The 10,799-nt window shown below is 43.4% G+C and overlaps 2 protein-coding genes and 1 long non-coding RNA gene across 8 annotated transcripts; 1 reads left to right on the top strand and 2 right to left on the bottom strand.

Moving 5' to 3' along the window:
• Nucleotides 1–30: 30 nt before the first annotated feature.
• Nucleotides 31–3,661, bottom strand: LOC127600848 (uncharacterized). Of its 6 annotated transcripts, none has more exons than XR_007962428.1 (6): nucleotides 3,581–3,661; nucleotides 3,121–3,218; nucleotides 2,853–2,939; nucleotides 2,204–2,301; nucleotides 1,851–2,022; nucleotides 31–748 (listed from the first exon to the last, which is right to left on the bottom strand). It is a non-coding gene; the product is annotated as an uncharacterized LOC127600848 (long non-coding RNA). The 6 variants fall into 6 exon arrangements; XR_007962426.1 differs by lacking the exon at nucleotides 3,581–3,661 and adding an exon at nucleotides 3,400–3,498; XR_007962430.1 differs by lacking the exon at nucleotides 2,853–2,939 and having other exon boundaries at nucleotides 2,204–2,388.
• Nucleotides 3,662–3,981: 320 nt separating this feature from the next.
• Nucleotides 3,982–8,427, bottom strand: decr1 (2,4-dienoyl CoA reductase 1, mitochondrial). The gene is made up of 10 exons (XM_052065673.1): nucleotides 8,233–8,427; nucleotides 6,717–6,919; nucleotides 5,300–5,357; nucleotides 5,140–5,226; nucleotides 4,914–5,061; nucleotides 4,740–4,839; nucleotides 4,583–4,655; nucleotides 4,350–4,496; nucleotides 4,213–4,275; nucleotides 3,982–4,128 (listed from the first exon to the last, which is right to left on the bottom strand). Exons 1-10 carry the CDS (start codon nucleotides 8,278–8,280, stop codon nucleotides 4,069–4,071), a joined length of 987 nt encoding a protein of 328 aa, XP_051921633.1. The 5' UTR covers nucleotides 8,281–8,427; the 3' UTR covers nucleotides 3,982–4,068.
• Nucleotides 8,428–8,512: 85 nt separating this feature from the next.
• On the top strand, nucleotides 8,513–10,145 carry pmvk (phosphomevalonate kinase). Its single transcript, XM_052065690.1, has 5 exons — nucleotides 8,513–8,704; nucleotides 8,776–8,839; nucleotides 9,385–9,537; nucleotides 9,606–9,735; nucleotides 9,810–10,145. The coding sequence occupies exons 1-5, from the start codon at nucleotides 8,592–8,594 to the stop codon at nucleotides 9,950–9,952; spliced, it is 603 nt and encodes a 200-aa protein (XP_051921650.1). The 5' UTR covers nucleotides 8,513–8,591; the 3' UTR covers nucleotides 9,953–10,145.
• Nucleotides 10,146–10,799: the final 654 nt, after the last annotated feature.

The following is a 10,799-nucleotide window of genomic DNA, read 5'->3' as shown; positions in this document are numbered from 1 at the left end:
CCCCCCCCCCTGCTCCCCACCCCACCCCCGTTGACTTGCCATATTTTTGGAATGTAAAGAAATATGAATAAAATAATTTTTACAGCATAGAGTGGGGAATTCAAATTCCAATTAAACTAACATAACGTTGTGTGCACACCCTCTTGTAACTGGCCAAAACGGACCTAATTGGTGCCCGAAAAAGTACTACCCGCAGATGTGCCGTCAGTAAATTTGAAACCCTAACCCTAAGTTTTAAACCCAACGTCGAAACCCGAACATTATTTTAAGAACCTACTTTAGAACACTAACACTAGTTTGAAACCGTAACCCTAATTTAAAATCCTGATTTGAAACCTTCACCATTGTTTCAAAACCCGTTTTGAATTCCTGACCCTTGTTTAAAACTCTCATTTGAAACCCTAACCCGAGTTAAAAACACCAACCCTATTTTTAGACCCTACTTAAAACCCTAACCCGAGTCTCAACAAATACTAATTTGAAAACCTAACCCTCGTCTACAGCCCTAATTTGAAACCCTAATAGTTTTAAACCTAAGCTTAAAACCCTAACCTGAGTTTACAACCCTACCCCTAGTTTTAAAGCCGTTTGTAAAAACTCAACCCAAACTTTCAACCCTTGTTCGAAACTCCCTCCCTTGTTTGAAACCTAACCCTGATTTAAAATTGTGATTTAAAACCCTACCCCTTATTTCAAACCCTGTTTTGAAGCCATATCCCAACTTGAAACCCTAACCTGAGTTTACAACCTTACCCCTAGTTTTAAAGCCCAGTTTGCAAAAACTCAACCCAAATTTTCAACCCTTGTTCGAAACTCCCTCCCTTGTTTGAAACCTAATCCTGATTTAAAATTGTGATTTAAAACCCTACCCCTTATTTCAAACCCTGTTTTGAAGCTATATCCCAACTTAAAACCCTAACCTGAGTTTACAACCCTACCCCTAGTTTTAAAGCCCAGTTTGCAAAAACTCAACCCAAATTTTCAACCCTTGTTGGAAACTCCCTCCCTTGTTTGAAACCTAACCCTGATTTTAAATTGTGATTTAAAACCCTACCCCTTATTTCAAACCCTGTTTTGAAGCTATATCCCAACTTGAAACCCTAACCTGAGTTTACAACCCTACCCCTAGTTTTAAAGCCCAGTTTGCAAAAACTCAACCCAAATTTTCAACCCTTGTTGGAAACTCCCTCCCTTGTTTGAAACCTAACCCTGATTTTAAATTGTGATTTAAAACCCTACCCCTTATTTCAAACCCTGTTTTGAAGCTATATCCCAACTTGAAACCCTAACCTGAGTTTACAACCCTACCCCTAGTTTTAAAGCCCAGTTTGCAAAAACTCAACCCAAATTTTCAACCCTTGTTCAAAACTCCCTCGTTTGAAACCTAACCCTGATTTTAAATTGTGATTTAAAACCCTACCCCTTATTTCAAACCCTGTTTTGAAGCTATATCCCAACTTAAAACCCTAACCTGAGTTTACAACCCTACCCCTAGTTTTAAAGCCCAGTTTGCAAAAACTCAACCCAAATTTTCAACCCTTGTTGGAAACTCCCTCCCTTGTTTGAAACCTAACCCTGATTTTAAATTGTGATTTAAAACCCTACCCCTTATTTCAAACCCTGTTTTGAAGCTATATCCCAACTTGAAACCCTAACCTGAGTTTACAACCCTACCCCTAGTTTTAAAGCCCAGTTTGCAAAAACTCAACCCAAATTTTCAACCCTTGTTCAAAACTCCCTCGTTTGAAACCTAACCCTGATTTTAAATTGTGATTTAAAACCCTACCCCTTATTTCAAACCCTGTTTTGAAGCTATATCCCAACTTAAAACCCTAACCTGAGTTTACAACCCTACCCCTAGTTTTAAAGCCCAGTTTGCAAAAACTCAACCCAAATTTTCAACCCTTGTTCGAAACTCCCTCCCTTGTTTGAAACCTAACCCTGATTTTAAATTGTGATTTAAAACCCAACCCCTTATTTCAAACCCTGTTTTGAAGCCATATCCCAACTTGAAACCCTAACCTGAGTTTACAACCCTACCCCTAGTTTTAAAGCCCAGTTTGCAAAAACTCAACCCAAATTTTCAACCCTTGTTCGAAACTCCCTCGTTTGAAACCTAACCCTGATTTTAAATTGTGATTTAAAACCCTACCCCTTATTCCAAACCCTGTTTTGAAGCCATATCCCAACTTGAAACCCTAACCTGAGTTTACAACCCTACCCCTAGTTTTAAAGCCCAGTTTGCAAAAACTCAACCCAAATTTTCAACCCTTGTTCGAAACTCCCTCCCTTGTTTGAAACCTAACCCTGATTTTAAATTGTGATTTAAAACCCAACCCCTTATTTCAAACCCTGTTTTGAAGCCATATCCCAACTTGAAACCCTAACCTGAGTTTACAACCCTACCCCTAGTTTTAAAGCCCAGTTTGCAAAAACTCAACCCAAATTTTCAACCCTTGTTCAAAACTCCCTCGTTTGAAACCTAACCCTGATTTTAAATTGTGATTTAAAACCCTACCCCTTATTTCAAACCCTGTTTTGAAGCTATATCCCAACTTAAAACCCTAACCTGAGTTTACAACCCTACCCCTAGTTTTAAAGCCCAGTTTGCAAAAACTCAACCCAAATTTTCAACCCTTGTTGGAAACTCCCTCCCTTGTTTGAAACCTAACCCTGATTTTAAATTGTGATTTAAAACCCTACCCCTTATTTCAAACCCTGTTTTGAAGCTATATCCCAACTTAAAACCCTAACCTGAGTTTACAACCCTACCCCTAGTTTTAAAGCCCAGTTTGCAAAAACTCAACCCACATTTTCAACCCTTGTTGGAAACTCCCTCCCTTGTTTGAAACCTAACCCTGATTTTAAATTGTGATTTAAAACCCTACCCCTTATTTCAAACCCTGTTTTGAAGCTATATCCCAACTTGAAACCCTAACCTGAGTTTACAACCCTACCCCTAGTTTTAAAGCCCAGTTTGCAAAAACTCAACCCAAATTTTCAACCCTTGTTCAAAACTCCCTCGTTTGAAACCTAACCCTGATTTTAAATTGTGATTTAAAACCCTACCCCTTATTTCAAACCCTGTTTTGAAGCTATATCCCAACTTAAAACCCTAACCTGAGTTTACAACCCTACCCCTAGTTTTAAAGCCCAGTTTGCAAAAACTCAACCCAAATTTTCAACCCTTGTTCGAAACTCCCTCCCTTGTTTGAAACCTAACCCTGATTTTAAATTGTGATTTAAAACCCAACCCCTTATTTCAAACCCTGTTTTGAAGCCATATCCCAACTTGAAACCCTAACCTGAGTTTACAACCCTACCCCTAGTTTTAAAGCCCAGTTTGCAAAAACTCAACCCAAATTTTCAACCCTTGTTCGAAACTCCCTCGTTTGAAACCTAACCCTGATTTTAAATTGTGATTTAAAACCCTACCCCTTATTCCAAACCCTGTTTTGAAGCCATATCCCAACTTGAAACCCTAACCTGAGTTTACAACCCTACCCCTAGTTTTAAAGCCCAGTTTGCAAAAACTCAACCCAAATTTTCAACCCTTGTTCGAAACTCCCTCGTTTGAAACCTAACCCTGATTTTAAATTGTGATTTAAAACCCTACCCCTTATTCCAAACCCTGTTTTGAAGCCATATCCCAACTTGAAAGCCTAACCTGAGTTTACAACCCTACCCCTAGTTTTAAAGCCCAGTTTGCAAAAACTCAACCCAAATTTTCAACCCTTGTTCAAAACTCCCTCCCTTGTTTGAAACCTAACCCTGATTTAAAACCCTACCCCTTATTTCAAACCCTGTTTTGAAGTTATATCCCAACTTTAAAACCCTAACCCTAGCTGAAACTTTTTGTTTTACCCCAACGCTGCAAAATGTGAGCCATCCAACTGATTTCCATTGTTCCTGTGTTGGTGATAAAGTTGTATTCTATATCACAAGACTTGAGTAGAGACATTTGGACAACATACTTGCACATGTGGTGTAGTAAAGTCGCATTTATTATGCTGACATGAAATGGGGCGGATCAGTTTGACGAAAACAACACGGGTGGTGAACGGGTCTTTAGGATCCTTTGGTGCTCCTGATCATCTTTTCCATCACCTTCCATTGATCGGCCGTGACCTGCGCGAGGCAGAAGAAGTGCCAAAGCTAAAAAAAAAAAAAACGAGAAAGGCGAAGTTGAGGAAAAAGTGGAAAAGCTCCAACCTTGCGCAGCTCGTTGAATTCTCCCGCCATCATCACGTACTCGCCGCCATCGAAGCGAATCACCTTGAACACAAACAAATGGCGTTCACCTCCGCCCCCCTCCCCCAATCAATTCCGACTCCGATGGCGTCACTCACTGCTCCCGACATCCAGCTGGCGTAGTCGCTACACAGGTATGACGCCAAGTTCGCCATCTCGGACGCTTGGCCCAGTCGACCTGTCGGAATACGACTCAGCATTCCGGCTTCAAATTGTCCCGTCGGGTCCAAGCGGCTGAAGGCACCCTTGATGCATTAATCAGATGATGAGCCTTATGGCAGACCGGCGCAATTAAAAAAAAAAAAAAAAACATGAAGACAACATATCATACTTTGGTTCTGATGGGTCCAGGCTGGATGATGTTGAACCGGAGACCGTAGCGTCCCCACTCTCCTGCCAAAGACCTGATGAGGGACAACCGCATTTGACAAGATGCCAGTTACCACGGCGACCACTGAGTTGTCGTCGCGTGTGCGCACACGACCCACTTGTAGAGCGCCTCAACTCCGGCCTTGGCGGCGGCGCTGGGAACCACGAAGCCGGAGCCAGACTCGGCGTAGATGGTGGTGATAGCCAGGAACGCGGCACCTGACGGACCAACAGCTCTGCGACTGAGCGACCCGCCTCCTTGGCTGACCCCTGACCCCCGGACGCCTTCTGACCTTTCTGGCTGCGGACGAGTCTCTTTCCCAGCTCCAGCGTGACGAAAGCCGTGCCGTTCAGGACGATGTCGGTGATGCTCTTCCAGGCGTTGGCCGACAGATTTTCCGACGGACACACAAAGTTTCCCGCCGCGTTGTTGATGATCACCTGCGCACACAGACCCAACTGTGATGTCACTGTGTGTGTGTGTGGTGGCGATAGGGAGGGGGGGGGAGGGATTCTTACATCAGGCAAGCCTGTCAGACTTTCGATGTGTTCCACGCAACGCGTGACAGCCTGAGGATCTCTGACGTCAAGCTGGACCGCGTGGACCTGAGACATCAAGATAAGACCGGACCAGCAAGTCAGGTGAGCTGATACCGAGGCCATTTCTTTGACCTCTCACCTTGTTTCCAGTCTGACCACTGATCTCGTCCGCCGTCTGCTGCAGGACCTCCAACTTCCTGTCTCATAAAGCCTTAGTGTTAGTCTCAGACCACTCATGTTGTCAGATTTTGCCGTGGACCAAGACTTGGTCGATAGAAGTTGGATTCGAGCTCTACAGCAAACCTCCACATCATCGCCGAGCTGCACTCACTTGAGCGGGAGTGTCCGACTTTTTGTAAAGATGGCCAGATTTGGTGATTCGGTTGCTTTTTTTTTTGTTCACATGCCGTTCATTACCGGTCACCTTGTTGCGGTTCGCCTATTTTCGTTCGTAGTGGCTCCTGGTATTGAATACATTGGGGGGCGGGGCTTTGTCTTTTCGCAAACTCCACAGTTTTTGTATTTCAGCAAAAAAATATACAAAAATACTTTTCAGTTGTCCTGGAAGCCAGGGCGCTCTCTGTCAACTTTCTTTTTTTTCATGACTTTTTCATGATTAGAAATGGGGAAAGGGCGTTTCAGAAAGCACCGGGGGAAGGCTGCCACCTTGTGGTGAAATATAAAATAGCTTTTTGATACATGTGCATTTTCTACTGTGATCGTAAGTGCTGACGGGTCACACATTAATTTTATACCAGAGGCTGCATTTGGCCCCCCGAGCCGCACTTTGAACATGGCGGTACTAAAGCCAATTCTTACTTAACCCTCGTCGTCCACCGCTTGCGATAAATGCAAAATTATGTCTTTGAATCAAAGGCAAAGGCATTCGGAAAAACACGAGAGAGCTGAAACGTATGGGGGAGTTCTAAAATGGCCTAAATTTCATGACGTCACCGGCTGATAATTCTCAGGCATTGCAGCAATAAAAAAAAAGGTTTTGAGTCCGTAATCTTCACAATTTACATATTTTGCACCAGAGAGACCCATTATAATTTATATTTTTGAATGCATCGTAAACCTAAAGTGTAAACATGCATTTCACGCGATTTTTACGTCAATCGCTTTGTTTTCGCTTGGACAGACGTATGCATGCCACATTGTTGGGTTGAGGTCATTCCAATTGTGCAACTTTTAGGTGGCGCTAGAGGGTCGCAAATGAGTTTGCCTTTTTGCAGGAGGCTTCAAACCAATACATTTTACATGAACACGTCCGGTCGGGATTGTTAGTAGGGCTTGGTTGGGACCTCCAGACACACATTTTTTTTTCCTTTTGCGAAAAATAAAGAATAAAAAATCCCCAAAGAACTAATAAAAACTATATATGTATGGATAGCACAGATGCCTCTGAACATTTTGAGTGTTTGAAAAAAAAAATGAATGTTTGTATAACACAAAATACATCATTACAAAAATTGTAAAATGCGTAACTTAGGGTTTTTTTCATTTGAAGGACCCAAGGGTTAAACTGGATGCACAGATTCCGGCGGGCGCCTGACCTGCTAGCGATGACGCACTGCGCACCCAGGTGGGAGAGGGTGGCAGTCATGGCACGTCCCAAACCGGTCCCGCCTCCCGTAATGAAGGCCACCCGGCCCCGAAAGGTTCCGTCCGGCAACATGGCCGCCTCCAGCGGCGGGAAGAAGCGCGAGTGAGGAAGGGGTGGCTGCTGAGCGACGGTCGAGGAGCTGTGGAAACATGTCTGACAAGGCGCCACACAGCCACGTCAACTGTACGCAAACGCTTGACGAGACAGACGTGAAGTGCATTTTGGTGGACGGGCACTTGGACATTGAACCCTTTTGCATCCACTGGCAATGAAGGATGAGGATTGATAGATTGAAATGGATTAACGCATGGTGGATAAACGATTAGCACACCCGCACTGCACTCGTGAGGTCCCGGGTCAATTTAGGACTTCCCGGATTATAGAGATTTTTTTCAAATGTTGTAGTAAGATTCACAACGTACTAAATTCTGTTCATGCTACATTTGTTTAATGGAATTTGGTCAAGGTGTCATTGTGAACACTTAAAAGATTCCAGTTCAAATGTGTTTATCAAGTAAAAAGGGGATGTCAACTGAAAAATTGTCTTAAACAATAATATTTTTTGTTGACCTACTAGTAAAACCATGACATTCTGATTAAGACTGCGTTTGTGGAATATGAACATGAGTGAAAAAAATCAAATCTAGGTGCACTCTGCCTTTCACCACGGGTCAATAAGTCCGAATAATATATTATTATTATTATTATTATATAATAAACAAGTCTGAATTTATAAATGAATGGACATCAATTGTCCCCTCATGGCTGAAGCCAGAGGGCAGCCATCTTACGTTATCAATGTTACTGACCATTCCCCCCGCCGCCCCCTCGTTGAAAACAATCGGTGCGTGTTTTACGATAGGTTCTCTGTATGGCGTAATGACAGCCTTTCAAAGAATGAACCTCGCTGTTTGCATTGACCATCCATCGTATATTATCTCAGTATCTTGAATTGTGACTCAACTCAACTCAACTCAGACTGACAAAGATTAAGACTCAATCAGTCGGTAAACATTTTGCAGCGAAGTTTGTCCTGAGGGTCTTTGGTATCATTTAATTGTGAATCACTATGGTACCATGATACAGACGAGTATTTAAGTAGCACTTAAACAAGTTCAACTAAACTTACTGGTATAACAACATGCCATAGATGGTGTCAACTTCGTCGTAGAGACAGAAAAAAACGTGAAGGTACAGCAGATAAATCAAATCTATTCAAGTCAGACTTCAAGTTTGGCATCGTAAAATGGCCACCGGTGCCTTCACTTCTCCCGATGGCAAGTAAGTGGCTGTCAGTCTGGCCCGTATCCTAAACGAGGCCAGTCGTCCTCAAAAACAATCAAATGAAATGCAAAGTGGGTGAGAGGTGAATCGTTTAACTGATGTTGAAAGTCGCCAAGGTTGTTACTAATCACAAATGATGATCAATACTGTATCACACAATGTTTGCATGCAGTTCCACTCACCGCTGCAAATGTTTTAAAAGTTTTACACCGACGAACCAACGCGGCCATGTTGCCGAAAGCTGTTCAACTCCGCCCCGGACGTAATCGCGACCTTTTCAAAGCAAAGTGTAGACAAAAGATGAATAAAGAATAATAACATAATTGGATAGAGGAATAAATCAATTAAACGGAAAAGAAAGCCATAATTCGACCAATTGTCGCCGCTTCGTTGCGTGAAGAAGACGGACGCGATGTGGCTGCCGCGGTACGACAAGACTAATCTTTTGAAGTGCATTGGTCGGTTCCGTCACTTCCGGCATATTTCAGGGAGTCGGACGGGAGGTAAATTTTGATAGATCAGCGAACAATCATCTCTTGTGATGGATTCCTCTGCCGCTCTGGAAAGTTCCCACTCGGAACCAAAACTCATTTTAATTTTCAGCGGAAAACGGAAGTCGGGGAAAGATTACGTCACAGATTTCATCCAAGATCGGTAAAATCTACTGCGCTTGCTCTGTCGATCACGTATCGACACGCACTTGGATCATGTGTGTTGTGCTGCAGTTTAGGCGAAGACGTCTGCGGCGTCGTTCGTCTTTCTGCACCCCTCAAACAAGCCTACGCTCAGGTAAGTGACGTCACACACAGGGCCGGGCCAATCATGGGGTGAGTGACGTCAGTCTCACGCCACGCACAGTGACCCCATACATTTCTTTTAATGAAATGCCAGGGGACAGATGAAAAACTTAAATGAATCTAGCAAGTGCATCAGAACCCCAAAATCGCAAACTGCATTTCGATTAAAAACAACATTAAAGAATAATAAATCACGCCCACTTTTCAAATTCACATTGGAAAAATACGCACCCAAGATCCCTATAATGCGTACCGTTGGATTTTATAGAGCGCCTTAAAAACAACCAAAGCCGCATACGAAGTATCGTACATGAAGTTAAAGTCTGACATACAATAAATGAATAACAAAGACAGTAACTACAATAAAATACTGAATCAATCCCGAGTCGAAAGACTCGAATACACAGGGGGACAAGCCAAAGAGTGAGTCGGCCTCCAGTTGGGTCAACACGCGCGCTGCATCCCCCAATATCTGCTCCCTAACGGGAAAAGGCCCTTTCAACGCCGGTGTCGTCTTCATGTTATCAAACTGTGCAGGAACACGGCCTGGACGCGGAGCAGCTGGCGAGTTCCGGCCCTTACAAGGAGCTCTACCGGGCCGACATGATCAGGTGGGGCGAAGCTCGCAGACTGCGAGATCCCGGATTCTTCTGCCGCCTGGCGACCAGAGGAGCGCATCAACCCGTTTGGGTACGTCACTCCGCTTCGGTGTAGAGATGAGCAACCCGCAAGCGCCGCTCTGCTCTGTGATTACTCAGGTGGTGAGTGACGCGCGGCGGATGTCGGACCTTCGGTGGTTTTGGAACAACTTTCCTGAACAGACTCGCTGCGTGCGCGTGCAAAGTCGAGAAGAAACGCGCAGGCGGAGGGGGTGGATCTTCACACCGGGTACGTCCGGCCATGCGCCCGTTTAACCCCTGCTCGCCTTTCCATCTGATTTTGTGTGTGTGTGTTTGCGTCAGGCGTGGATGACGCAGAGTCCGAGTGCGGGTTGGACACTGGTGTGGACTACCATTGGATCATCATGAACGAGGCCGACGCCCCCTCATTAGACGACCAGTTGCGGCCAATCTTAGCGCTGGCTGCGGAAGCTGCCAGTCAATGATCGTCCGAAGCTAACCCAAACCGCATTCAACAAAGCCGGGACGGGCGCCATATCGCTACCCGGTTTGGTATAATGTCACCAAGTGACGCAGTTAACCGGTTCCAAATTGGACCGCATGGAAGGAATGTCTTCCACAGAGCCCTTTTTTGTCCACCTGAGATTACAATTGTTGAAATTGTTGAAAAACACCCATCGTTTTGGACAAGGCGATCGAAACTATATATATATAAAATATACAACTATATATATATATATATACAAAATATATATATATATATTTTGTGATATTTTTTAAATAAAATTATAAAAAATTATTAAAAATAAAAATTAAATATTTTTAAAAATTCCATTTGAAATGAAATTTAAGAGCAGCATTCCACGATTGTCCAACAGTACATACACGATGTGCGTCTGCGCTGAGGAGTCCTGACTTAGCCCTCCTAACAATTTTGTAGGTTCTGATATAGTGATTGTGCAATGTTTTTTCATAATTGTTTTTTTTTTACTTAATGTTATTTTGAGACTTAACTGCAATTATAAAATGGTAATTATGTTAACATTTTTAAAACTTCTTAAATATTGAGGACAGGGATGGCCCCTCGCCGGGGCCGATTAAAGACATTTTAATGCAAATTGAGTCCTTGTTTATAGATTCATGGTTACAATATAATGCCGTTGAAGACTTTCAAATCCACTTACAACCGGCCAAAAACCCACCAAGGCTACAGCAGGGCTTTCGCCTACAAATAAAATTTATTATGATCATCATCATGGCGTCCATTACCTTTGCTAATGCTAACAGGACATGGAAACCTATTACTAGCAACGTGACCAATTGTCTGTTCCA

Source organism: Hippocampus zosterae, chromosome 5, assembly GCF_025434085.1.
Source record: "Hippocampus zosterae strain Florida chromosome 5, ASM2543408v3, whole genome shotgun sequence".
NCBI classification, from domain to species: Eukaryota; Metazoa; Chordata; class Actinopteri; order Syngnathiformes; family Syngnathidae; genus Hippocampus; species Hippocampus zosterae.
Note: the sequence above shows the minus strand (reverse complement) of the source record. Positions and strands in the feature narration are given on the sequence as shown.

What these genes read in the sequence shown, in the direction of transcription:
- pmvk (XM_052065690.1), top strand. Translation starts at nt 8,592, where the DNA reads ATGGATTCCTCTGCCGCTCTGGAAAGTTCCCACTCGGAACCAAAACTC. An exon ending in GAGCGCATCAACCCGTTTGG is followed by an intron (nt 9,538 to 9,605) that starts GTACGTCACTCC and finishes GTGATTACTCAG; the next exon opens with GTGGTGAGTGACGCGCGGCG. An exon ending in GGGGTGGATCTTCACACCGG is followed by an intron (nt 9,736 to 9,809) that starts GTACGTCCGGCC and finishes TGTTTGCGTCAG; the next exon opens with GCGTGGATGACGCAGAGTCC.
- decr1 (XM_052065673.1), bottom strand. Translation starts at nt 8,280, where the DNA reads ATGGCCGCGTTGGTTCGTCGGTGTAAAACTTTTAAAACATTTGCAGCG. An exon ending in CAGTGCGTCATCGCTAGCAG is followed by an intron (nt 5,358 to 6,716) that starts GTCAGGCGCCCG and finishes TTTATGAGACAG; the next exon opens with GAAGTTGGAGGTCCTGCAGC. An exon ending in AATTCAACGAGCTGCGCAAG is followed by an intron (nt 4,129 to 4,212) that starts GTTGGAGCTTTT and finishes TGCCTCGCGCAG; the next exon opens with GTCACGGCCGATCAATGGAA.